The 23,917-nt window shown below is 45.1% G+C and overlaps 1 protein-coding gene across 1 annotated transcript; it reads left to right on the top strand.

Annotated features, from left to right (window-relative positions):
- Window positions 1-1,140: 1,140 nt before the first annotated feature.
- On the top strand, window positions 1,141-23,523 carry gcna (germ cell nuclear acidic peptidase). The gene is made up of 15 exons (XM_064973166.1): window positions 1,141-1,409; window positions 2,054-2,156; window positions 2,409-2,619; window positions 2,950-3,016; window positions 3,897-3,946; window positions 11,507-11,570; window positions 11,654-11,753; window positions 12,112-12,271; window positions 12,376-12,579; window positions 15,961-15,964; window positions 16,473-16,574; window positions 19,388-19,535; window positions 21,344-21,479; window positions 21,674-21,878; window positions 22,434-23,523. The coding sequence occupies exons 2-15, from the start codon at window positions 2,067-2,069 to the stop codon at window positions 22,663-22,665; spliced, it is 1,773 nt and encodes a 590-aa protein (XP_064829238.1). The 5' UTR covers window positions 1,141-1,409; window positions 2,054-2,066; the 3' UTR covers window positions 22,666-23,523.
- Window positions 23,524-23,917: the final 394 nt, after the last annotated feature.

Genomic DNA, 23,917 nt, shown 5'->3' with positions numbered 1-23,917 from the left:
TGCCTGGTCGGGGTGTCACTACTGTTGAAGCATTTGCTACATTCTTGGCACCTATGTGATTTATCCCCTGTATGAAATCTCATACTTAGTCAGGTATACCTTCTGTGTGAGGTGTTTTTTTCAATTGTGGCACTAGATTATCAAACAATATGTTTGGAGAGGGTGTTTACTATAGCTCAAGCATTTTTCCACATTCCTTAAACATCAATATGGTTTCGCTCCTGATATGTCAGGTGTCCCTTCCGTGTGAAGCGTTTCCTACATTCTTTGCACTGACATCACTTCTCATATGTGGCCTCAGGGTTCGTCTTTGAGTCAATTGTTTGCCACATTTTTGGCATCGATATGATTTTTTCCCCAGTGGGACTCATTTTTAGAGAAAAATTGGACAGAAGTATGAGAATAAAATGTTTCTTTACTGTGAATGTGCAGGTGATCTATATTTTTGTGGCCATCCTGCCCCCAGCACAGCTTTCTTTCGTTGTCCATTTCCTCTTTGATTTGAGTATCTTAGACCCTGACAGTAGTCCTCCACTCTCCACTTCATCACTTACCCTGTTTTCACTCTGAGCTGCAGAACAGTCTGGATTTACTGCAGAGGGGTTGAGAGTCACTGGTTGGTTCTGATATTCTGTAATCCTCTCCATCAGAGTCTGTTTTCTTCAGTTATGTTGGTGGGTTAAAGAGTCCCCCTCTCCGTCCTCCACGGTTTGGTGAAGATGTGAGGGCTGAGGTGGGTTCTCCTGATCACAGTAATTTTCCACACATGCAGGAGAGAATTTGATATGCTATTAGCCTCCCCCAGTCCTTGAAGCTGCTCTTCCTCCTGACTGGTCCAGAGTTCCTCTTCCTCCTGTTCATTTTAATGTGTGTGAGCTCTGGGTCCACCTGCCTCAGACTGGGGCTCCGCTCCTCAGGGCTGCTGCTTCGGAGGAGCCTCTTCAGATATGGGGAGAGTGAGCTTTTGGGGATTTGATCAAATCAATGATAATTCAATAAATATTTGGTCTAAAACTAAATCCCAAAGTGTTCTTCTCTAGGTCCTGTCTAAAACATGCAATTACAAAATTTGAACAAGCTAACTAGTTTATTGGTTTTAGTACAAAGAGAATACTGCTATGGGATTCAACATTACAATTGCAGCGTTGCCTTTCTACTTGTATATTTACAATCGTGTACGTTTGGCTATTTCTATCTTGCCAAGATGCCACATGAATGATTTATGTTAATACAATTGCAAGTCGTCAATTCAAACCTATTATTTGTAACTTTATCTACGTCATTACGACTAGTTTTGTGCTCCGCCTATGAGAACTTCCGGTGCACCGTTTTGAATCTTCGTTTGGTCGTTTTCGGTTGCTATCCGAGACTTGGGCCCAAAGCAAATGTATTGACCATCATCTTCAAAGGTAACGTTATGTCCCGATTCGCGAACATCTGATATTGAATAAACAAATAGTATAGCATATTGAGTTAAACTTGAGAAACGTTAACGTTTAGAATTTATTTACAGTCATGGTTATAAGGGTTTTAGTGGCAGGCATTAGCTAGCGTCCAATCCGGTATCATTGGGTCGTTCATATCCCTTCATTGAAGTTTACATTTAAAATGGTTTGGTAAGAGTTAGTCTAACGTTGCAATACCCCAAATCACGTCTATGGAAGCCTGGATCTCGACGATGTTAGGTAAGAGTTATGGGTAGGGTTTAGGTTAGTTGGGGTTTAGGCTAGTTGGGGTTTAAGTTAGTTAGGGTTTAGGTTAGGGACGTCCCAAGGATATATCGGATAGCACACACCATTAGCTCGCTAGGCTACTACTTACACCCCGTGCATAATCAAATACCTAGGTAAAATACATTTGCCTGCTACAAGAATGTGTCTTGCTACTAGCTATTGTTAGCTAATCAAGATACTGCATCATCAAAATGTGTCTTGTTTGTTTTCATTGCCCAAAGAGGGCTGGCCAGGGCATTGCTAACTATCCGTGGGTTCGCAGCCCGGACATGTTGTTACCGTGTTGTCTCCAGATAATAGTCATATTGTCCCCCTTACAGAGAGAGGGAGACCATGGATGATGATAATCACAGATTATTTCAAAGAGTTGCAGAGAAACTGGGCTGGTCAGAGAAGGGAGGATTGGAAACAGCAGAACAACAGGTATGTTGTGGTTTTACTAAGGCACATGAATAACAACCACCAGTGATTATCTTAATCAATTGCACACGATTTTCTATGACCAGGTCAAAAATAGTGCACTATATAGGGAATACAGTGAATAGTGCACTATATAGGGAATACAGTGAATAGTGCACTATTTGTTTTGACCAGAGTCCTATAGTCCCCGGTCGTAAGTAGTGCACTATATGGAATAGGGTGCCATTTCAAACACATCCTGTGTCTTCTCTGCAGCTGATTAAGAGCGTCGGTAAGACTCGGCGTCTGGCCACAGGCTGTCATGGCTCCAGGGGGGCTCAAAACCTTCCTCCCCCAGTCCAGATACATCTGCTCGACACTGAGGAAGAGGATGACAGAGGCTCAGGGAAAGAGAACCAGGTCTCCAAGGGCAACGGTTACAGGACCAAGGTGTTCATGGAGTCCAGTGACGATGAGTTTGACCAGTGTAAGTGAGAGTCGTTGGGTTACTAGACTATTAGGATATAAAGGGCTGTTTCCAAGAGGGCTGTTAAACATGTTCTCTGCTTCTGTGCTGAAGGGTGTCACCTTGTTGCAAGTTCTATTAAACCTGGATTGGTTTTTGCTTGACTTTACCTACGACTGCTTTCTTTTTGTTCACCTGGAAGATTCCTTTACACCTGGTCCAGAGCTGCATCAGCATTGGCCAACTCCTGATTATGGTTGTCATGGTGCCAACCATGTATGCCTATGACAGCTATCCATTGAAATACTGTAGTTGAATGAATTAATCTCCATGTTCACTTCTTGTCTGTAGTTCTTGTGGAGCAGGCTACACCCAAAACTGCTTCTCGGAAACATTGCAGTTCTGCTAAGAAAGTCAGGTAAAGTAGTGATCTGTCCAGCTAAGGTTGGCACAATTACTGTATAATTGTGTAACTGACAGTTATGTATGAAGACCGTCATGAAAATATTATACCCTGTTGAGTCCATTTCAAACATGGTGGATAAATTAAGATAATTCACTTTACCATAAAAAAAGTTACTCAGTTCTGGTCTGCTTAATGGGGTGATTCTCCAATAGACACCAATACAATAGCAGCTGACTGTAACGTAACAAGAAAAAAATGAGGGAGTGGGGTGTCTTGTTTCCTGTTTGGTATTGTGTTGCAATAATTTCCATGGAAATGTAGAATGTTCATTCAAGTGATGTGGCTCATGCAACGGAATGTATTTGTTTTAAATGTCAGTTGAGTTCTAAAAACAAATCGAGGCACATTTTACTTCCTGCTTTGCTCATATGGGTACACTCACAACGGCCGCCAGTCCACCCATTATGCCATAATTGACCTGAATCGGGACACCCGTTCTATTCATTCTATCTCTATGGAAGCACATACAGAGGAGAATAGAATATTATAATTGTTGTTTATTTTATTCATTTCTTTGCATTTATTAGTGACAGCTCTCATGTGGCTGGCCAATTACCGTCATTCAAACTTCCATAACTGTCACAGTCCTACTTCCAGCCTTAAGCCTTGTCGTCTTATTGCTCTATTCAATCAATGTCCGATTGTGCCGACATATTTTACCGTGAATGCGGTCTCCGCTAACCTGGTAACATTGCCTTTAAGTTTCAATCACGCTGTAACACTGAACTTCCACGATACGGATTGAGTAGTGCCCTTAATCCCCTTTTCTCTATCTAGTCATTCAATTGGACTAAATGTGTTATTGTTTCTTCTCTGATTCTCTCCCCTCTAGTGAACCAGTCCTTGTATTAAGCTCAGACAGTGATGACCACTTTGAAAACTGTAAGTATCATACTGGTGCCTTGACATAAGTATTGGGGAAGTCATGGTTTGATCATTGTCATCATATTTTGAAACCTAATGAGGCTTCAGAATTCTTTATTGAAACAATGTATGTAAATGGGTCTTTGCCGTGTCTAATTTGGTGTGTGGCATTTCTAAGTCAAAGAACAAAGTCTTTCTGACTGTCCGGGGCCCGGTTTCCTAAATGCATTTAAGTTCATTGTTAGAACCTTCGTAGGAGCATCGTTAAATCTCACAGCTGTTTCCCAAAACAGTCCTTACTAAAGTTGTACTTGAAAACACTTACAGTGGGGAGAACAAGTATTTGATACAATACCGATTTAGCAAGTTTTCCGACTTACAAAGCATGTAGAGGTCTGTAATTTTTATCATGGGTACACTTCAACTGTGAGAGACTGAATCTAAAACAAAAATCCAGAAAATCACATTATATGATTTTTAAGTGATTCATTTGCATTTTATTGCATGACAGAGTCATAGGAAAAAGTTTGGGCACCCCTGACAATTTCCATGATTTCCATGTATAAATAATTGGGTGTTTGGATCAGCAATTTCATTTTGATCTATCAAATAACTGATGGACACAGTAATATTTCAGTAGTGAAATGAGGTTTATTGGATTAACAGAAAATTTACAATATGCATCAAAACAAAATTAGACAGGTGCATAAATTTGGGCACCCCAATAGAAAAATCACATCAATATTTAGTAGAGCCTCCTTTTGCTAAAATAATAGCCTCTAGATGCTTCCCATAGCCTCTAATGAGTGTCTGGATGAAGGTATTTTGGACCATTCCTCCTTACAAAACATGTTCAGTTAGGTTTGATGGTTGCCGAGCATGGACAGCCCGCTTCAAATCATCCCACAGATTCTCAATGATATTCAGGTCTGGGGACTGGGGTGACCATTCCAGAACATTGTACTTGTTCCTCTGCATAAATGCCAGGGTAGATTTTGAGCAGTGTTTTGGGTCGTTGTCTTGTTGAAATATCCATAACTTCAACTTTGACTTATTCTTCAACATTAATCCCAAGAATTTGCTGATATTGAGTGGAATCCATGCGACCCTCAACTTTAACCTGAAGGGGCTGCAGGTTCCCAACTGGGAACACCCCCCCCCCCCCCCCCTTCAGCCCAAACGGTGGCGCAGGGAAAGCAAAAATATTCTTAAAAATATTTAACCTCCACACATTAACAAGTCCAATAGCTTAAATGAAAGATAAACACCTTGTTCATCTACCCAGCATGTCAGAATTTTAAAATGTTTTACAGCGAAAACATAGCACATATTTATGTTAAACCACCACTAGGAAAGCATACAATATGTAGCCACATTGCTATGCAAAAAAGCACAATCACAAACGCAGGATTAAAAGAAAAATAGTTCACTAACCTTTTGAAAGTCTTCATCAGATGACAGTAATAGCACATGTTACACAGTACATTTATGTTTTTTTCAATAATATGCAATTTATATCCATAAATCTCCGTTTACATTGAGCCATGTTCAAAAAATGCAGCAGAAATGTCCGGAGAAATTATAAATAGCTCCGGCAGCTAACGCCAGATAACAGCAATAAACATCATAAACTTTGACTAAATACACATGTTCTACATATATTTAGAAAGATACACTTCTTCTTAATGCAAACGCTGTGTTACATTTATTTTTAACGTTACAGAATTCGTTCACTATTCAATAATCTGAGACGGCGCTCAGGCATTAGCATTATTTCTCTACAATGTTGGATTCGACAAAAATACAATTTTATAACATAAATATTCCCTTACCTTTGATGGTCTTCGACAAGAATGTCGTGGAAGGAGTTATACTTACCTAATATAACGTTTGGTTGCTGTTGGTGTGTCTTTGTATTAGCAAACGCTAACATCTTCAGGTGAATTACCCCAAAAAGGACTTCTGATCACGAAAATTGCGCATCAAAACTTCAAATTTACATATTATATGTCGACTAAACTGGTCAAACTAAGTGCAGAATCAAGCTTTAGGATGTTTTTAACGTACAAAACAATTGGCGATTAAATCAAACATAACGATCTCTCCTCATGCAAGCCGGAAAAAAAAGACCCTTTTCACAGAGCGCGCACCTGAAAACTCGTGACACCTCAGTATTTTGCCCGCCAAGCAGTCAAAGCTCGTGCTATTTTCTCCGTTCCACGTCTCATTGAAAGACGAGAGCGCGCTGAAGAAATAGAAACTGTTCCCAGATCCGTAGCTGGTTGGGAAGGGTGGGGGCGATGACGTCAAAGTTGGAGCAACTTTCTTAGGAGAGAGAGAGAGTTTGGAAGAATGGCTGCCCTGTGAGTTCTGCTTTACATACAGACATAATTCGAACGGTTTTAGAAGCTTTAGAGTGTTTTCTATTCAATAATAATTTTTATATGCATATATTAGCAATTTTTGACAGTTTGTTTTTAGTTTACTTTGGGCACACAATTCATCCAAAGGGGTCAGTATTGTCCCGAGCCTTAACTTCTTGAAACTCCCCACCCCGGATCCGGGTTTGTGACTAAAGCCTCAGGCTCATTAGCATAACGCAACGTTAACGATTTCTGAAAATCGCAAATAAAATGAAAATAATGCGTCTGCTCTCAAGCTTAGCCTTTTCTTAACAACACTGTCATCTCAGATTTTCAAAATATGCTTTTGAACCATAGAAATTGACTAATTTGTGTAAGAGTATGCAAAGCTAGCATAGCATTTTGAGTAGCATTTAGCACGCAACATTTTCACAAAAACCAGATAACCAAATAAATAAAATCATTTACCTTTGAAGAGCTTTTGATGTTTTCAATGAGGAGACTCTCAGTTACATACCAAATGCGCAGTTTTTCCTGACAGCGTCTGTGTGTAGGAGAAATCGTTCCGTTTTCTACATTGCGTCTGGCTACCGAAACGAACCGAAAATTCAGTCACCTACAACGTAAAACTTTTTCCGGATTAACTACATAATATCGACCGAAACATGGCAAACGTTGTTTGGAATCAATCCTCAAGGTGTTTTTTCACATATCTCTTCATTGATATGCAGTTCGTGGAAGCTTGCTTTCCTCTCTGTATCCCATGGAAAAATACTGGCAGGTGACTTTTCCTCTCGCATTCACAGCCATATAAGGAGACAATGGAAAACAGAGCCTCAAAAATCCTGCTCATTTCCTGGATGCCATCTCATCTTGGTTTTGCCTGAAGCTCACGTTCTAGGGCACGCACAGAGAATATCTTGGTAGTTTTGGACACGTCAGAGTGTTTTCTTTCGAAAGCTATCAATTATATGCATAGTCGAGCATCTTTTTGTGACAAAATATCTTGTTTAAAACGGGAACGTTTTTCATCCAAAAATGAAATAGCGCCCCCATAGATGTAAGAGGTTAACAGGTTCAAGATTCCCAGTAGCGGCACTGGCCACACAGCCCCACAGCATGATGGAACCCCCACCAAATGTCACTGTGGGTAGCAAGTGCTTTTCTTGGAACGCTGTGTTCTTTTGCCGCCATGCATAACGTCCCTTGTTATGACCAGATAACTCAATCTTTGGTTCATCAGTCCACAGCATCTTATTCCAAAATGAAGCTGGCTTGTCCAAATGTGCGTTTACAAACCTCAAGCGACTCTGTTTGTGGCGTGTGTGCAGAAAATGCTTCTTCCGCATCACTCTCCCATACAGTTTCTCCTTGTGCAAAGTGCGCTGAATTGTTGAACGATGCACAGTGACACCATCTGCAGCAGGATGATGTTGTAGGTCTTTGGAGGTGGAGGTCTGTGGGCTGTTTTTGACCGTTCTCACCATCCTTCGCCTTTGCCTCCAATATTTTACTTGGCCTGCCACTTCTGGCCTTAACAAGAACTGTGCCTGTGGTCTTCCATTTCCTCACGATGTTCCTCACAGTGGACACTGACAGCTTAAATCTCAGCTATAGCTGTTTGTAGCCTTCCTCTAAACCATAATGTTGAACAATCTTTGTTTTCAGGTCATTTGAGAGTTGTTTTGAGGCCCCCATGTTGCCACTCTTCAGAGGAGAGTCAAAGAGAACAACAACTTGCAATTGGCCACCTTAAATACCTTTTCTCATGATTTGTCGTGGACATTTCTTCTTACCAAATCATGAGAGAGCAAACCACACACAAGTCAGAGTTATCATAAAGTCCATTTTTAATTATATGAGCTTCACCATAGCCCTGTGACTCTCAGATCAATTCAGTGTCATAAATGAATTCTCTGAGTGCTTACATAATGACAACTGAGATCCTTTATAGCAAAGACACACATAGCCAGACAGCATTGGCTATAAATTATCGTTCAGTTTGGTCTCCTAAACTAAGTTCTTATCTCGTTCTTGGTACCACTTAGAACCAAAATCATTACCTCATCCAATGGCATATATCAAATACATCCCCTCCTGGACAAGATCACAGAGAGACGTGACTGGCACACAGACACTGTGGAGCCACCTAACTGGTTCCCCATTAATCACCCGATCCCTTCACATGGTTGAGGAATAGTTAGACGCATTCACAGATAAGACTAACCCGACCTCTTCCCTCCCTGGGCCCAAGTAACTTATCCCACATAAGCATACTTATGAATATAAATAATAGATCTTATTTATGAACGTTACCTAAAGGATTCTGATTCTGCCACGACAGATTGGATGCACTTGTCTATGAAATTCAAGGCTTAGTGAAACCAATTTTGTGTTCCAATTAATCAGTGCTTAAGTAGTTACAGGTATTCAAATCAACAGAATGACAAGGGTGCCCACATTTTTGCATAGCCTATTTTTCACATCTGATTTAATTTCATACAACTTAATATTGCTACACTAAAAATCATTGTCTGGACAATACCCCAGTACTCAGTTTTTATTAGAAAATGAATGGCATGCCTCTGATCATTTTCTGTGACGACAGAGTACATTATTATGCAGCCTCAGAGGTGCCCAAACGTTTTCATACGACTGTAAGTATTTAATTCATCAGAAAAACAGAACTTAATATTTTTTACAGGAATCTTTGTTTGCAATTACAGAGATTATACGTTTCCTGTAGTTCTTGACCAGGTTTGCACACACTGCAGCAGGGATTTTGGCCCACTCCTCCATACAGACCTTCTCCAGATCCTTCAGGTTTCGGGGCTGTCGCTGGGCAATACAGGCTTTCAGCTCCTTCCAAAGATTATAGACTATAGGCCTATATATTATAAATAGCCTAACTACAGTATATATTATAGGCCTATATTATAAATAGCCTACCTATAGTATATATTATATGCCTATATTATAAATAGCCTACCTACAGTATAGGCCTATATTATAAATAGCCTACCTACAGTATAGACCTATATATTATAAATAGCCTGCCTACAGTATAGGCCTATATTATAAATAGCCTACCTACAGTATAGACCTATATATTATAAATAGCCTACCTACAGTATAGACTATATATTATAAATAGCCTACCTACAGTATAGATTAGTGCTGTATATTATAAATAGCCTACCTACAATATAGACCTATATATTATAAATAGCCTACCTACAGTATAGGCCTATATTATAAATAGCCTACCTACAGTATAGACTATATATTATAAATAGCCTACCTACAGTATAGATTAGTGCTGTATATTATAAATAGCCTACCTACAATATAGGCCTATATATTATAAATAGCCTACCTACAGTATAGGCCTATATTATAAATAGCCTACCTACAGTATAGGCCTATATATTATAAATAGCCTACCTACAGTATAGACCTATATATTATAAATAGCCTACCTACAGTATAGACCTATATATTATAAATAGCCTACCTACAGTATAGACCTATATATTATAAATAGCCTGCCTATAGTATAGACCTATATATTATAAATAGCCTACCTACATTATAGACTATAGACCTATATATTATAAATAGCCTACCTACATTATACACTAGAGGCCTATATTATAAATAGCCTACCTACAGTATAGACCTATATATTATAAATAGCCTACCTACAGTATAGACTATATATTATAAATAGCCTACCTACAGTATAGACTATATATTATAAATAGCCTACCTACAGTATAGATTAGTGCTGTATATTATAAATAGCCTACCTACAATATAGACCTATATACACTGCTCAAAAAAATAAAGGGAACACTAAAATAACACATCCTAGATCTGAATGAATGAAATATTCTTATTAGTCTTTTTTCTTTACATAGTTGAATGTGCTGACAATAAAATCACACACAAATTATCAATGGAAATCAAATTTATCAACCCATGGAGGTCTGGATTTGGAATCACACTCAAAATTAAAGTTGAAGACCACACTACAGGCTGATCCAACTTTGATGTAATGTCCTTAAAACAAGTCAAAATGAGGCTTAGTAGTGTGTGTGGCCTACACGTGCCTGTATGACCTCCCTACAACGCCTGGGCATGCTCCTGATGAGGTGGCAGATGGTTTCCTGAGGGCTCTCCTCCCAGACCTGGACTAAAGCATCCGCCAACTCCTGGACAGTCTGTGGTGTTGGTGGATGGAGCGAGACATGATGTCCCAGATGTGCTCAATTGGATTCAGGTCTGGGGAACGGGCGGGCCTGTCCTTAGCATCAATGCCTTATTTTTTTGTGCAGTGTGTTTATAAATAGCCTACCTACAGTATAGACCTATATATTATAAATAGCCTACCTACAGTATAGACCTATATATTATAAATAGCCTACCTACATTATAGGTTATAGACCTATATATTATAAATAGCCTACCTACAGTATAGACCTATATATTATAATTAGCATACCTACATTATAGATTATAGGCCTATATATTATAAATAGCCTACCTTCAGTATAGACTGTAGGCTTATATATTATAAATGTTTCATAATGTGAAGCCTAACTTTCAAAATCTTAATTTAATGCATTATTATAGGCTAAGCGGTAGAATAACCCACCCCAATATTTGCAGCCATAGGTGGTGATTTCTCTTTAGGAGCTGATCCGTCGTCAGTATTATGAAATGATTCTAATGTTAAGGTAAGATTTGAATGGAGAAAGCTGATTTGAGAGCAGCGTTGCCTATTCAATCCTATCAGTATGGACACCTTCTCCAACAACGTACTTAGTGAATGTTCCCTCTGCGTGGGGTTTTGGGAGACGTAGTTTACGTCTTGGGCCGTTGTAGGAAAGATGCATCGTTAAAACACTCGTAAGTCCCATCACTATTGGGGAAACCGGGCCCAGGTCCCTTCCACATCTCCAAACTCGTGTCATTGTCCCCACGAAGAAATCGGGGAGGGGACTGTAGATCGATCTCCACCTGGCCTGTTCATACATTCGTACGTTAGTCACATGATTTTTACTCATCTCTGGTGAATGATGAGGTAATTAACGGAAATGTGTTAGTCACAGCAGAGAGGAGAAGGCCAAGCGAGCGGTATAACTGGCGCTGATGCATTATGGGGGATGACATGTTTACTGTTCCCTTGTGTTCTCGTCTGGTGCCCCTGAAGTCCTGAGCCGTGTGAAAACTCCCAAGCCGAAGCCCGAGGAAGCGGAGCGTGGCAGTGGAGACAGGTACAGTGGTCCCAACTTCTTACCGTGAATATGGTCCCTATCCTGTGTTAAATACTCAGGTTTATCTCCTGTTTTTTCCTCAGCCTCAGAAACTTCATTGTCGACAGCTTTTCCTCCGATGATGACTTTGTCGTTGAGAGGAAGAAAAACCTACCTCTAAAGGTAACATCGACTGCTTCCCTAGTGGCAATCTATTCCCTATGTAGTGCACTACTTTTGACCAGGGCGAGTAGGGCTCTATTCAAAAGTGGTGGACTATTTAGGGTATAGGTTGCCTTTTGACACGCTGTCATTGACTGTCCTCATACATGCTTGTAATAATCTGAAATCTGTTTCTTAATAAGTTATTTCTGCTTGATTTCAGTTCAGCACTGTGATTACTTCTATTTGCATAGCCAGACTTGAAGTAATACCCAGGACGCCTTGGTTAATATGATATATTGTCATGGCTAGGGGGAGATGTTCGGCCGACAGCGTTACATGGAGACTCATCCTGTGTTCTACAGGTGCCTTTAAGACCCCTAAGCCGTCATCCTTCCAGACCCCGGTCAGAAGACCCTTGTCCCAGTGTAACACTCCAGTTTTCCTCAGCGACAGTGAAGAAGATGATGGTATTGTGATGAAGAGCACGTGGAGGACATGCCACCCTGTGCACCAGACGCACAAAGTCAACGTCCTACAAAGTAACCAGAAGGACAACATCTTCTTTCCCTCTCCCTGCCCTCCTCCTCTGCCTTCCCCTCTCCCTCCCCTCCTCCTCTGCCCTCTCCCTCCCCTCCTCCTCTGCCTTCCCTCTCTCCCTCCCCTCCTCCTCTGCCTTCCCTCTCTCCCTCCTCTCCTCTCCGCTCCTCCTTCACCCCCTCCCTGACCCCCCTTCCACAGCGGACCCACTCAGCCCCGTCGAAGCTGGAGGACTCAGCCAGCTCAGAGGAGGAGTTCCTCAGCTTACTGGACAGAATTAAGAGGAACCACAAGACCGGCAACACCCCAACACCTAAACCCAACACGGGTAACGCCCCAACACCTAAACCCAACACGGGTAACGCCCCAACACCTAAACCCAACACAGGTAACACCTAAACATGACACAGGTAACACCCCAACACCTAAACCCAACACGGGTAACGCCCCAACACCTAAACCCAACACGGGTAACGCCCCAACACCTAAACCCAACACGGGTAACGCCCCAACACCTAAACCCAACACGGGTAACGCCCCAACACCTAAACCCAACACGGGTAACACCCCAACACCTAAACCCAACACGGGTAACACCCCAACACCTAAACCCAACACGGGTAACACCCCAACACCTAAACCCAACACGGGTAACACCCCAACACCTAAACCCAACACGGGTAACACCCCAACACCTAAACCCAACACGGGTAACACCCCAACACCTAAACCCAACACGGGTAACACCCCAACACCTAAACCCGACACGGGTAACACCCCAACACCTAAACCCGACACGGGTAACACCCCAACACCTAAACCCGACACGGGTAACACCCCAACACCTAAACCCGACACGGGTAACGCCCCAACACCTAAACCCGACACGGGTAATGCCCCAACACCTAAACCCGACACTGGTAACGCCCCAACACCTAAACCCGACACAGGTAACACCTAAACCCGACACGGGTAACACCCCAACACCTAAACCCAACACAGGTAACACCTAAACATGACACAGGTAACGCCCCAACACCTAAACCCAACACGGGTAACACCCCAACACCTAAACCCAACACGGGTAACGCCCCAACACCTAAACCCAACACGGGTAACGCCCCAACACCTAAACCCAACACGGTTAACGCCCCAACACCTAAACCCAACACGGGTAACGCCCCAACACCTAAACCCAACACGGGTAACGCCCCAACACCTAAACCCAACACGGGTAACACCCCAACACCTAAACCCAACACGGGTAACACCCCAACACCTAAACCCAACACGGGTAACACCCCAACACCTAAACCCAACACGGGTAACACCCCAACACCTAAACCCAACACGGGTAACACCCCAACACCTAAACCCAACACGGGTAACACCCCAACACCTAAACCCAACACGGGTAACACCCCAACACCTAAACCCAACACGGGTAACACCCCAACACCTAAACCCGACACGGGTAACGCCCCAACACCTAAACCCGACACGGGTAACGCCCCAACACCTAAACCCGACACGGGTAACACCTAAACATCTAAACCCGACACGGGTAACACCTAAACATGACACGGGTAACGCCCCAACACCTAAACCCGACACGGGTAACGCCCCAACACCTAAACCCGACACGGGTAACGCCCCAACACCTAAACCCGACACGGGTAACGCCCCAACACCTAAACCCGACACGGGTAACGCCCCAACACCTAAACCCGACACGGGTAACGCCCCAACACCTAAACCCGACACGGGTAACACCCCAACACCTAAACCCGACACGGGTAACGCCCCAACACCTAAACCCGACACTGGTAACGCCCCAACACCTAAACCCGACACAGGTAACACCTAAACCCGACACGGGTAACACCCCAACACCTAAACCCAATACAGGTAACACCTAAACATGACACAGGTAACACCCCAACACCTAAACCCAACACGGGTAACACCCCAACACCTAAACCCAACACAGGTAACACCTAAACATGACACAGGTAACACCCCAAAACCTAAACCCAACACGGGTAACGCCCCAACACCTAAACCCGACACAGGTAACACCTAAACATGACACAGGTAACACCCCAACACCTAAACCCGACACGGGTAACGCCCCAACACCTAAACCCGACACGGGTAGCGCCCCAACACCTAAACCCGACACGGTTAGCGCCCCAACACCTAAACCCAACACGGTTAGCGCCCCAACACCTAAACCCGACACGGGTAGCGCCCCAACACCTAAACCCGACACGGGTAACGCCCCAACACCTAAACCCAACACAGGTAACACCTAAACCCGACACAGGTAACACCTAAACCCGACACGGGTAGCGTCAACACCTAAACCCGACACGGGTAGCGCCCCAACACCTAAACCCGACACGGGTAACACCCCAACACCTAAACCCGACACGGGTACCCCAACACCTAAACCCGACACGGGTAACACCCCAACACCTAAACCCGACACGGGTAGCGCCCCAACACCTAAACCCGACACGGGTAGCGCCCCAAACACCTAAACCCGACACGGGTAACGTCCCGACTCCCAACACCTAGACATAACACAGGTAACACCTAAACATGACACAGGTAACGCCCCAACACCTAAACCCAACATGGGTAACGCCCCAACACAGGTAACGCCCCAACACCCAAACACAGGTCACAGTAATAAATCAAATCATATGTTTGTCACATGCGCTGAATGCAACCTTACAGTGAAATGCTTACTTAGAAACCCTTAACCAACAATGCAGTTAATACAAAGTTTAAAAGTATTTACAAAAATAAGCTGAAGTAAAAAATGTATTCAATAAGAAAAATTCAGAATAATTAAGGAGCTACAATAAAATAAATAGTGATGCTATATACAGGGTTTTACAGTACAGAGTCAATGTGGAGGCTATGTACAGAGTCAATGTGGAGGCTATATACAGGGTGTTACGGTACAGAGTCAATGTGGAGGCTATATACAGGGTGTTACGGTACAGAGTCAATGTGGAGGCTATATACAGGGGGTACCAGTACAGAGTCAATGTGGAGGCTATATACAGGGGGTACCAGTACAGAGTCAATGTGGAGGCTATATACAGGGGGTACCAGTACAGAGTCAATGTGGAGGCTATATACAGGGTGTTACTGTACAGAGTCAATGTGGAGGCTATATACAGGGTGTTACTGTACAGAGTCAATGTGGAGGCTATATACAGGGTGTTACTGTACAGAGTCAATGTGGAGACTATATACAGGGTGTTACAGTACAATGTGGAGGCTATATACAGGGTGTTACGGTACAGAGTCAATGTGGAGACTATATACAGGGGGTACCGGTACAGAGTCAATGTGGAGACTATATACAGGGGGTACCGGTACAGAGTCAATGTGGAGGCTATATACAGGGTGTTACGGTACAGAGTCAATGTGGAGACTATATACAGGGGGTACTGGTACAATGTGCGGGGATACAGGTTAGTCGAGGTAGTATGTAGGTAGAGGTAAAGTGACTATGCATAGACGATAACAACAGTGTAGCAGCGACGTAAAAGGGGGACAATGCAAATAGTCTGGGTAGCCATTTGATTAGGTGGTTCAGGAGTCGTTTGGCTTGGGGGTAGAAGCTGTTTAGAAGCCTTTTGGACCTAGACTTGAGACTCCGGTACCGCTTCCCATGCGATCGCAGAGAGAGAACAGTCTATGACTCAGGTGGATGGAGTCTTCTGCAATTTTTGGTGGCCTTCCTCTGACACCATCTGGTATAGAGGTCCTGGATGGCAGGAAGCTTGGTCCCAGTGATGTACTGGGCAGTATGCACTACCCTCTGTAGTGCCTTGCGGTCGGAGGTCGAGCAGTTGCCATGATGAGTGTAATACAGGGGGATCTTTCTGTAAAATGGGGAGGCACATACCTAAAAAGGTGTTAGATCAGAGAGGGTAACGTAACAGAGTAAATCTGCACGCTGGTATACTGCTCCCAACATGTTTAAATACAACTTGTATATTTCTGTTCAGACCGTGTCCACCAACAAGGCTTCTGCCAGCTCTGGTCTTTAATTGGTACATTTCCTTTTTCGTTTTCTATATCGTGTCATCTCATTGGCTGCTTCCTGGTGTGTGTCAATCCAGGGCCCAATCAGAAGCCCCCCCTGTCAGCTCCACGGCAAAAAGCCTCGAAAGAGGTGTGCCCTCGGCCGTTGGTGAGAACGCCCTTGGATCTGAAGACCCCGGTGCGGCCGCTCGTCTCTAAACCCGCTGTGTCCCAGACGGAATCCAGACTCAAGACCAGCGGCCTTTCTTCCTCCAGGTAATACTGACCAGGGCCTGGGAGTGGAGCTCAATGCTCTACTGACCAGGGCCTGGGAGTGGAGCTCAATACTCTACTGACCAGGGCCTGGGAGTGGAGCTCAATACTCTACTGACCAGGGCCTGGGAGTGGAGCTCACTACTCTACTGACCAGGGCCTGGGAGTGGAGCTCAATACTCTACTGACCAGGGCCTGGGAGTGGAGCTCAATACTCTACTGACCAGGGCCTAGGGCAGGGTGTAGCTCACTACTCTACTGACCAGGGCCTAGGGCAGGGTGTAGCTCACTACTCTACTGACCAGGGCCTAGGGCAGGGTGTAGCTCAATACTCTACTGACCAGGGCCTGGGAGTGGAGCTCAATACTCTACTGACCAGGGCCTGGGAGTGGAGCTCAATACTCTACTGACCAGGGCCTGGGAGTGGAGCTCAATACTCTACTGACCAGGGCCTGGGAGTGGAGCTCAATACTCTACTGACCAGGGCCTGGGAGTGGAGCTCAATACTCTACTGACCAGGGCCTGGGAGTGGAGCTCAATACTCTACTGACCAGGGCCTGGGAGTGGAGCTCAATACTCTACTGACCAGGGCCTGGGAGTGGAGCTCAATACTCTACTGACCAGGGCCTGGGAGTGGAGCTCAATACTCTACTGACCAGGGCCTGGGAGTGGAGCTCAATACTCTACTGACCAGGGCCTGGGAGTGGAGCTCAATACTCTACTGACCAGGGCCTGGGAGTGGAGCTCAATACTCTACTGACCAGGGCCTGGGAGTGGAGCTCAATACTCTACTGACCAGGGCCTGGGAGTGGAGCTCAATACTCTACTGACCAGGGCCTGGGAGTGGAGCTCAATACTCTACTGACCAGGGCCTGGGAGTGGAGCTCAATACTCTACTGACCAGGGCCTGAGTGGAGCTCAATACTCTACTGACCAGGGCCTCAATACTCTACTGACCAGGGCCTGGGAGTGGAGCTCAATACTCTACTGACCAGGGCCTGGGAGTGGAGCTCAATACTCTACTGACCAGGGCCTGGGAGTGGAGCCAATACTCTACTGACCAGGGCCTGGGAGTGGAGCTCAATACTCTACTGACCAGGGCCTGGGAGTGGAGCTCAATACTCTACTGACCAGGGCCTGGGAGTGGAGCTCAATACTCTACTGACCAGGGCCTGGGAGGGACCAGGGCCTGGGAGTGGAGCTCAATACTCTACTGACCAGGGCCTGGGAGTGGAGCTCAATACTCTACTGACCAGGGCCTGGGAGTGGAGCTCAATACTCTACTGACCAGGGCCTGGGAGTGGAGCTCAATACTCTACTGACCAGGGCCTGGGAGTGGAGCTCAATACTCTACTGACCAGGGCCTGGGAGTGGAGCTCAATACTCTACTGACCAGGGCCTGGGAGTGGAGCTCAATACTCTACTGACCAGGGCCTGGGAGTGGAGCTCAATACTCTACTGACCTGGGAGTGGAGCTCAATACTCTACTGGCCTGGGAGTGGAGCTCAATACTCTACTGGCCTGGGAGTGGAGCTCAATACTCTACTGGCCTGGGAGTGGAGCTCAATACTCTACTGGCCTGGGAGTGGAGCTCAATACTCTACTGGCCTGGGAGTGGAGCTCAATACTCTACTGGCCTGGGAGTGGAGCTCAATACTCTACTGGCCTGGGAGTGGAGCTCAATACTCTACTGGCCTGGGAGTGGAGCTCAATACTCTACTGGCCTGGGAGTGGAGCTCAATACTCTACTGGCCTGGGAGTGGAGCTCAATACTCTACTGGCCTGGGAGTGGAGCTCAATACTCTACTGGCCTGGGAGTGGAGCTCAATACTCTACTGGCCTGGGAGTGGAGCTCAATACTCTACTGGCCTGGGAGTGGAGCTCAATACTCTACTGGCCTGGGAGTGGAGCTCAATACTCTACTGACCAGGGCCTGGGAGTGGAGCTCAATACTCTACTGACCAGGGCCTAGGGCAGGGTGTAGCGCACTACTCTACTGACCAGGGCCTAGGGCAGGGTGTAGCTCAATACTCTACTGACCAGGGCCTAGGGCAGGGTGTAGCGCACTACTCTACTGACCAGGGCCTAGGGCAGGGTGTAGCGCACTACTCTACTGACCAGGGCCTAGGGCAGGGTGTAGCTCAATACTCTACTGACCAGGGCCTAGGGCAGGGTGTGCACTACTCTACTGACCAGGGCCTAGGGCAGGGTGTAGCTCAATACTCTACTGACCAGGGCCTAGGGCAGGGTGTAGCTCAATACTCTGCTGACCAGGGCCTAGGGCAGGGTGTAGCTCAATACTCTGCTGACCAGGGCCTAGGGCAGGGTGTAGCTCACTACTCTACTGACCAGGGCCTAGGGCAGGGTGTAGCTCACTACTCTACTGACCAGGGCCTAGGGAAGGGTGTAGCTCAATACTCTACTGACCAGGGCCTAGGGCAGGGTGTAGCTCACTACTCTACTGACCAGGGCCTAGGGCAGGGTGTAGCTCAATACTCTACTGACCAGGGCCTAGGGCAGGGTGTAGCGCACTACTCTACTGACCAGGGCCTAGGGCAGGGTGTAGCGCACTACTCTACTGACCAGGGCCTAGGGCAGGGTGTAGCGCACTACTCTACTGACCAGGGCCTAGGGCAGGGTGTAGCTCAATACTCTGCTGACCAGGGCCTAGGGCAGGGTGTAGCTCAATACTGTCTCCTTTCCTTCACCTGTTCTACTCTGATCTAAATACATAGGTTCAGTGAAGTGTTTGTGTGAGGCTAAATCTGTCTTCTCTCCTCAGTGTGTTGGACTCCAGGCTGTGTTTCTCTCCTCAGTGTGTCAGCAGGGTGTATGACTCCTGGGTGCTTCCTCCAGTCTCTGTCTGGACCAGGCTCCAGCTACAGCCGCAACTTCAAACAGACCAAGGAGGAGCTCACCAGCAAACTGTATCGCCTGTACAACACCAGCGTGTTCGACAACAAGGTAAACACACACTTTAACTATACATAGTGTTAGTTTATACCCTGTTATTAAGAACCTGACGGACAACTATGAAATGCTCAAACCAAGTTTATTCATCCAGTGGGTGAGACAGGTGAACAGACAAAGACATGTTCCCACCAGCACCAGTATAGATACTCTGATTTAGGTCAACTCCTCCTTCCCTCTAAACATCACATCTTTATTGCTCGGCAGGAAGTTAAGTGATGTGGGCAGTAAACTGTTCCTTCTACTTTAATGCGACCTGACCTCCCATTCCTCACTAATCCACAGCTCTCCACCCATTCGATTGCCTTTCCCTTTACTCTGTAACGTTCCCAGCTTCATCGTCTCCACCATGTACATTCTTCCTACCATTAAGTTCTGGTGTAACGACCAGACAGTGGCCCTTCTCCTTTCCAAAGGATCCCTGATGTCTAACAAGAACATGCTCTGACAGAATGTAAACGTTCTACATTCCCCTCTCTCCCTCAGTGACATGCAGAATGTAAACGTTCTACATTCCCCCCTCTCCCTCAGTGACATGCAGAATGTAAACGTTCTACATTCCCCTCTCTCCCTCAGTGACATGCAGAATGTAAATGTTCTACATTCCCCTCTCTCCCTCAGTGACATGCAGAATGTAAACGTTCTACATTCCCCCCTCTCTCTCCCTCAGTGACATGCAGAATGTAAACGTTCTACATTCCCCTCTCTCCCTCAGTGACATGCAGAATGTAAACGTTCTACATTCCCCCCTCTCTCCCTCAGTGACATGCAGAATGTAAACGTTCTACATTCTCCCCTCTCCCTCAGTGACATGCAGAATGTAAACGTTCTACATTCCCCCCTCTCTCTCACTCAGTGACATGCAGAATGTAAACGTTCTACATTCCCCCCTCTCCCTCAGTGACATGCAGAATGTAAATGTTCTACATTCCCCCCTCTCCCTCAGTGACATGCAGAATGTAAACGTTCTACATTCCCCCCTCTCCCTCAGTGACATGCAGAATGTAAACGTTCTACATTCCCCCTCCCTCAGTGACATGCAGAATGTAAACGTTCTGCATTCCCCTCCCTCAGTGACATGCTGAATGTAAACGTTCTACATTCCCCCTCTCCCTCAGTGACATGCTGAATGTAAACGTTCTACATTCCCCCTCTCCCTCAGTGACATGCAGAATGTAAACGTTCTACATTCCCCCTCTCCTCAGTGACATGCAGAATGTAAACGTTCTACATTCCCCCTCTCCCTCAGTGACATGCAGAATGTAAACGTTCTACATTCCCCCTCTCCCTCAGTGACATGCAGAATGTAAACGTTCTACATTCCCCCTCTCCCTCAGTGACATGCAGAATGTAAACGTTCTACATTCCCCCTCTCCCTCAGTGACATGCAGAATGTAAACGTTCTACATTCCCCTCTCTCCCTCAGTGACATGCAGAATGTAAACGTTCTACATTCCCCCCTCTCCCTCAGTGACATGCAGAATGTAAACGTTCTACATTCCCCCCTCTCCCTCAGTGACATGCAGAATGTAAACGTTCTACATTCCCCTCTCTCCCTCAGTGACATGAATAAGGATATTTCATATTTTCGCGTTTTGAAGTCAGAACCCATCAACAGGCTATATATACAGTGTTAAACACACAGGTTATAAGTATACATAATACTGCCAGATCACTTGGAGAGTGATAAAAATGGAATCTTATAAAGTGTTTTGTGTTGACCTGCATCTTACCATCATGTGACCTGGGATTATCTTGCATGTTTTACCTCTTCTTACCTTTGTAACGTCTTTGTTCTCCAGCTGCCCAGTAACATGTCAGTGAGCTGGAATAACAAGATGAGAAAGACTGCTGGCTACTGCGTCACAGGGCAGGAGAGAGGAGGAGGGAACCGATACGCCCGTATCCAACTCTCTGAGAAAGTCTGTGACTCTGCAGGTAAAGCTTCACTGGTTGAAGAACTAATGACGTTAAATGTGTGTTATAACATTTTAGATTAGGTTCTAATGTAAGTCATTTAAAGTTCAACTTTAATGTGAATAGACTGTCTGTATGTCGCCCACCTTTCCTCATTCCCTCTCTCCTTCCTCTCCTCTCTTCCAATCCCCATCCTCCCCCTTCTCTCCTCCCAGACCGTCTGCGTGACACGTTAGTCCATGAGATGTGCCACGCTGCCACCTGGTTGATCAACAGTGTGAGGGATGGACACGGCCCCTTCTGGAAGCTGTACGCCCGCAAGGCCACGCTGGCACACCCCGAGCTGCCCATGGTCACCCGCTGCCACAGCTACGACATTAACTACAAGTACCAGTACCAGTGCAGCCGCTGCAAAAACACGTAGGTCAACACTAACTTCCTGTCTGTCCCCGGCTTACACTTACACCAATGCTAGTTTTAGTGCTGCAAATGAAATGGAGTTTGGGGATATTAAAATGGATTTATTTAATCCAAGGAAACAGAGTCATTCCGTCAAATGAAGCAGATGTCCTGTGTGGCTCAGCATGGTCACGTACACCAACAATATATGCTCACTGTGTTAATCACTGCGGATAAGTGTCCACTAAATTGCATTATATTATTGCTATATTAGTTGCCTGAGACTAAACTACCGTATGTATTGTCACAGTTTATAGTTATACTGTCAGACTAGGTAGTTTAAGCCCTCAATTTACCATGGATTCCCATCAATTCATGGCTAAACTCTTAAACCAGTTGATGGCTGTACTCTTAAACCAGTTGATGGCTGTACTCTAAAACCAGTTGATGGCTAAACTCTAAAACCAGTTGATGGCTAAACTCTAAAACCAGTTGATGGCTAAACTCTAAAACCAGTTGATGGCTAAACTCTAAAACCAGTTGATGGCTAAACTGTTCTCTTCCTCCCCTCTGTAGACTCGGTCGTCACTCTAAGTCCCTGGACACCCAGAGGTTTGTGTGTGCCCTCTGTACGGGTCAGCTGGTCCTGCTCACCCCTGCCAAGCCCCGGGCGCCCACCCCCTTTGCCAACTTTGTCAAGGAGAACTATGGCAGTGTTCGCCAAAACCTGGTGGGTCAGAGCCACGGTGAGGTAATGAGGAAACTCAGTGTTGACTTCGCCACCAAGACTAAACTCAGCCAGAGCTGAGGGAGAGAGAGAGAGCGTGTGAAAGAAATGAGGTGGAATCATTCTAACCTGGATTAGACCTACATTACTCGTCTCCTGGACTATAAAGCACTCTTGATAAAGCACTCTTGATAAAGCACTCTTGATAAAGCACTCTTGTTCAGTAGTATCTGTAAAACCCTGTCTGAACATCTTCATTCCTTGAAGATTTCCACTGCTCTGAAGCAATGGTGGGATCCTTCTCTTTCAACCATCCTAATGTCGTAGATTAGTGGGATCCTTCTCTTTCAACCATCCTAATGTCGTAGATTAGTGGGATCCTTCTCTTTCATCCATCCTAATGTCGTAGATTAGTGGGATCCTTCTCTTTCATCCATCCTAATGTCTTAGATTGGTGGGATCCTTCTCTTTCATCCATCCTAATGTCTTAGATTAGTGGGATCCTTCTCTTTCAACCATCCTAATGTGTTAAAGTAGTGAGATCTTCAAGTTGATAGGTCTGTCTTAAGTACCTCTGTGTATGTATCAGGTTTTCAGAGGCAGCTATGGTGAGTCTGTCATTCCTCTGTAGTTGGCGTCTCACCGTTACAGTGAAATGAGCCAAGAGACACACTGGACAGTGATTTAAAGGCATCGTGAATCAGTCATTTTGTTGTCGAGCCTGCCTGTGACATGGATTCATACGCTTCAAATATCATTTTGTGACCAACTGCTTTGAATTACTTGAAATATGAATCAGGAAATAGTTCCATGAAGTTTCATAAGGTGCATAGAAGGCAGATCTGGCAACTTCACATACAATTTATGTAACATTTTGAACGTTTGTCTTGTTGTTGTTTTTTCATGTTTTGTTTTTGAATAAAGATTTCATGTTTTACACGTCGGTGTCAACTGTACAGTATGAACATTGGGGATGTTAGTTTACCAGTGACTCATCAGTTATGTGAGGAATGCTATTCTTCTCCTGTTCATTACAGCCATTCTGTTTGCTTTGGTTCGTGTACCCTTCATTCAGAGGGCAAATGGGCAAGGCACAAAATACAAGTGCCTTTGAACGGGGTATGGTGCCAGGTGCACCGGTTTGTGTCAACAACTACTCCTGCTGGGTTTTTCAAGCTCAACAGTTTCTCGTGTGTCTCGAGTGTGGTCCACCACTCAAAATGACATCTAGCCAACTTGACACAATCTGTGGGAAGCTTTGGAGTCACCTTAGTCTGTGCCCTGACAAATTGAGGCTGTTCTAGCGGCGGGGGTGCAGTATGGGTAAAATTGT

Source organism: Oncorhynchus masou, chromosome 9, assembly GCF_036934945.1.
Source record: "Oncorhynchus masou masou isolate Uvic2021 chromosome 9, UVic_Omas_1.1, whole genome shotgun sequence".
In the NCBI taxonomy this organism is placed as follows: Eukaryota; Metazoa; Chordata; class Actinopteri; order Salmoniformes; family Salmonidae; genus Oncorhynchus; species Oncorhynchus masou.
Note: the sequence above shows the minus strand (reverse complement) of the source record. Positions and strands in the feature narration are given on the sequence as shown.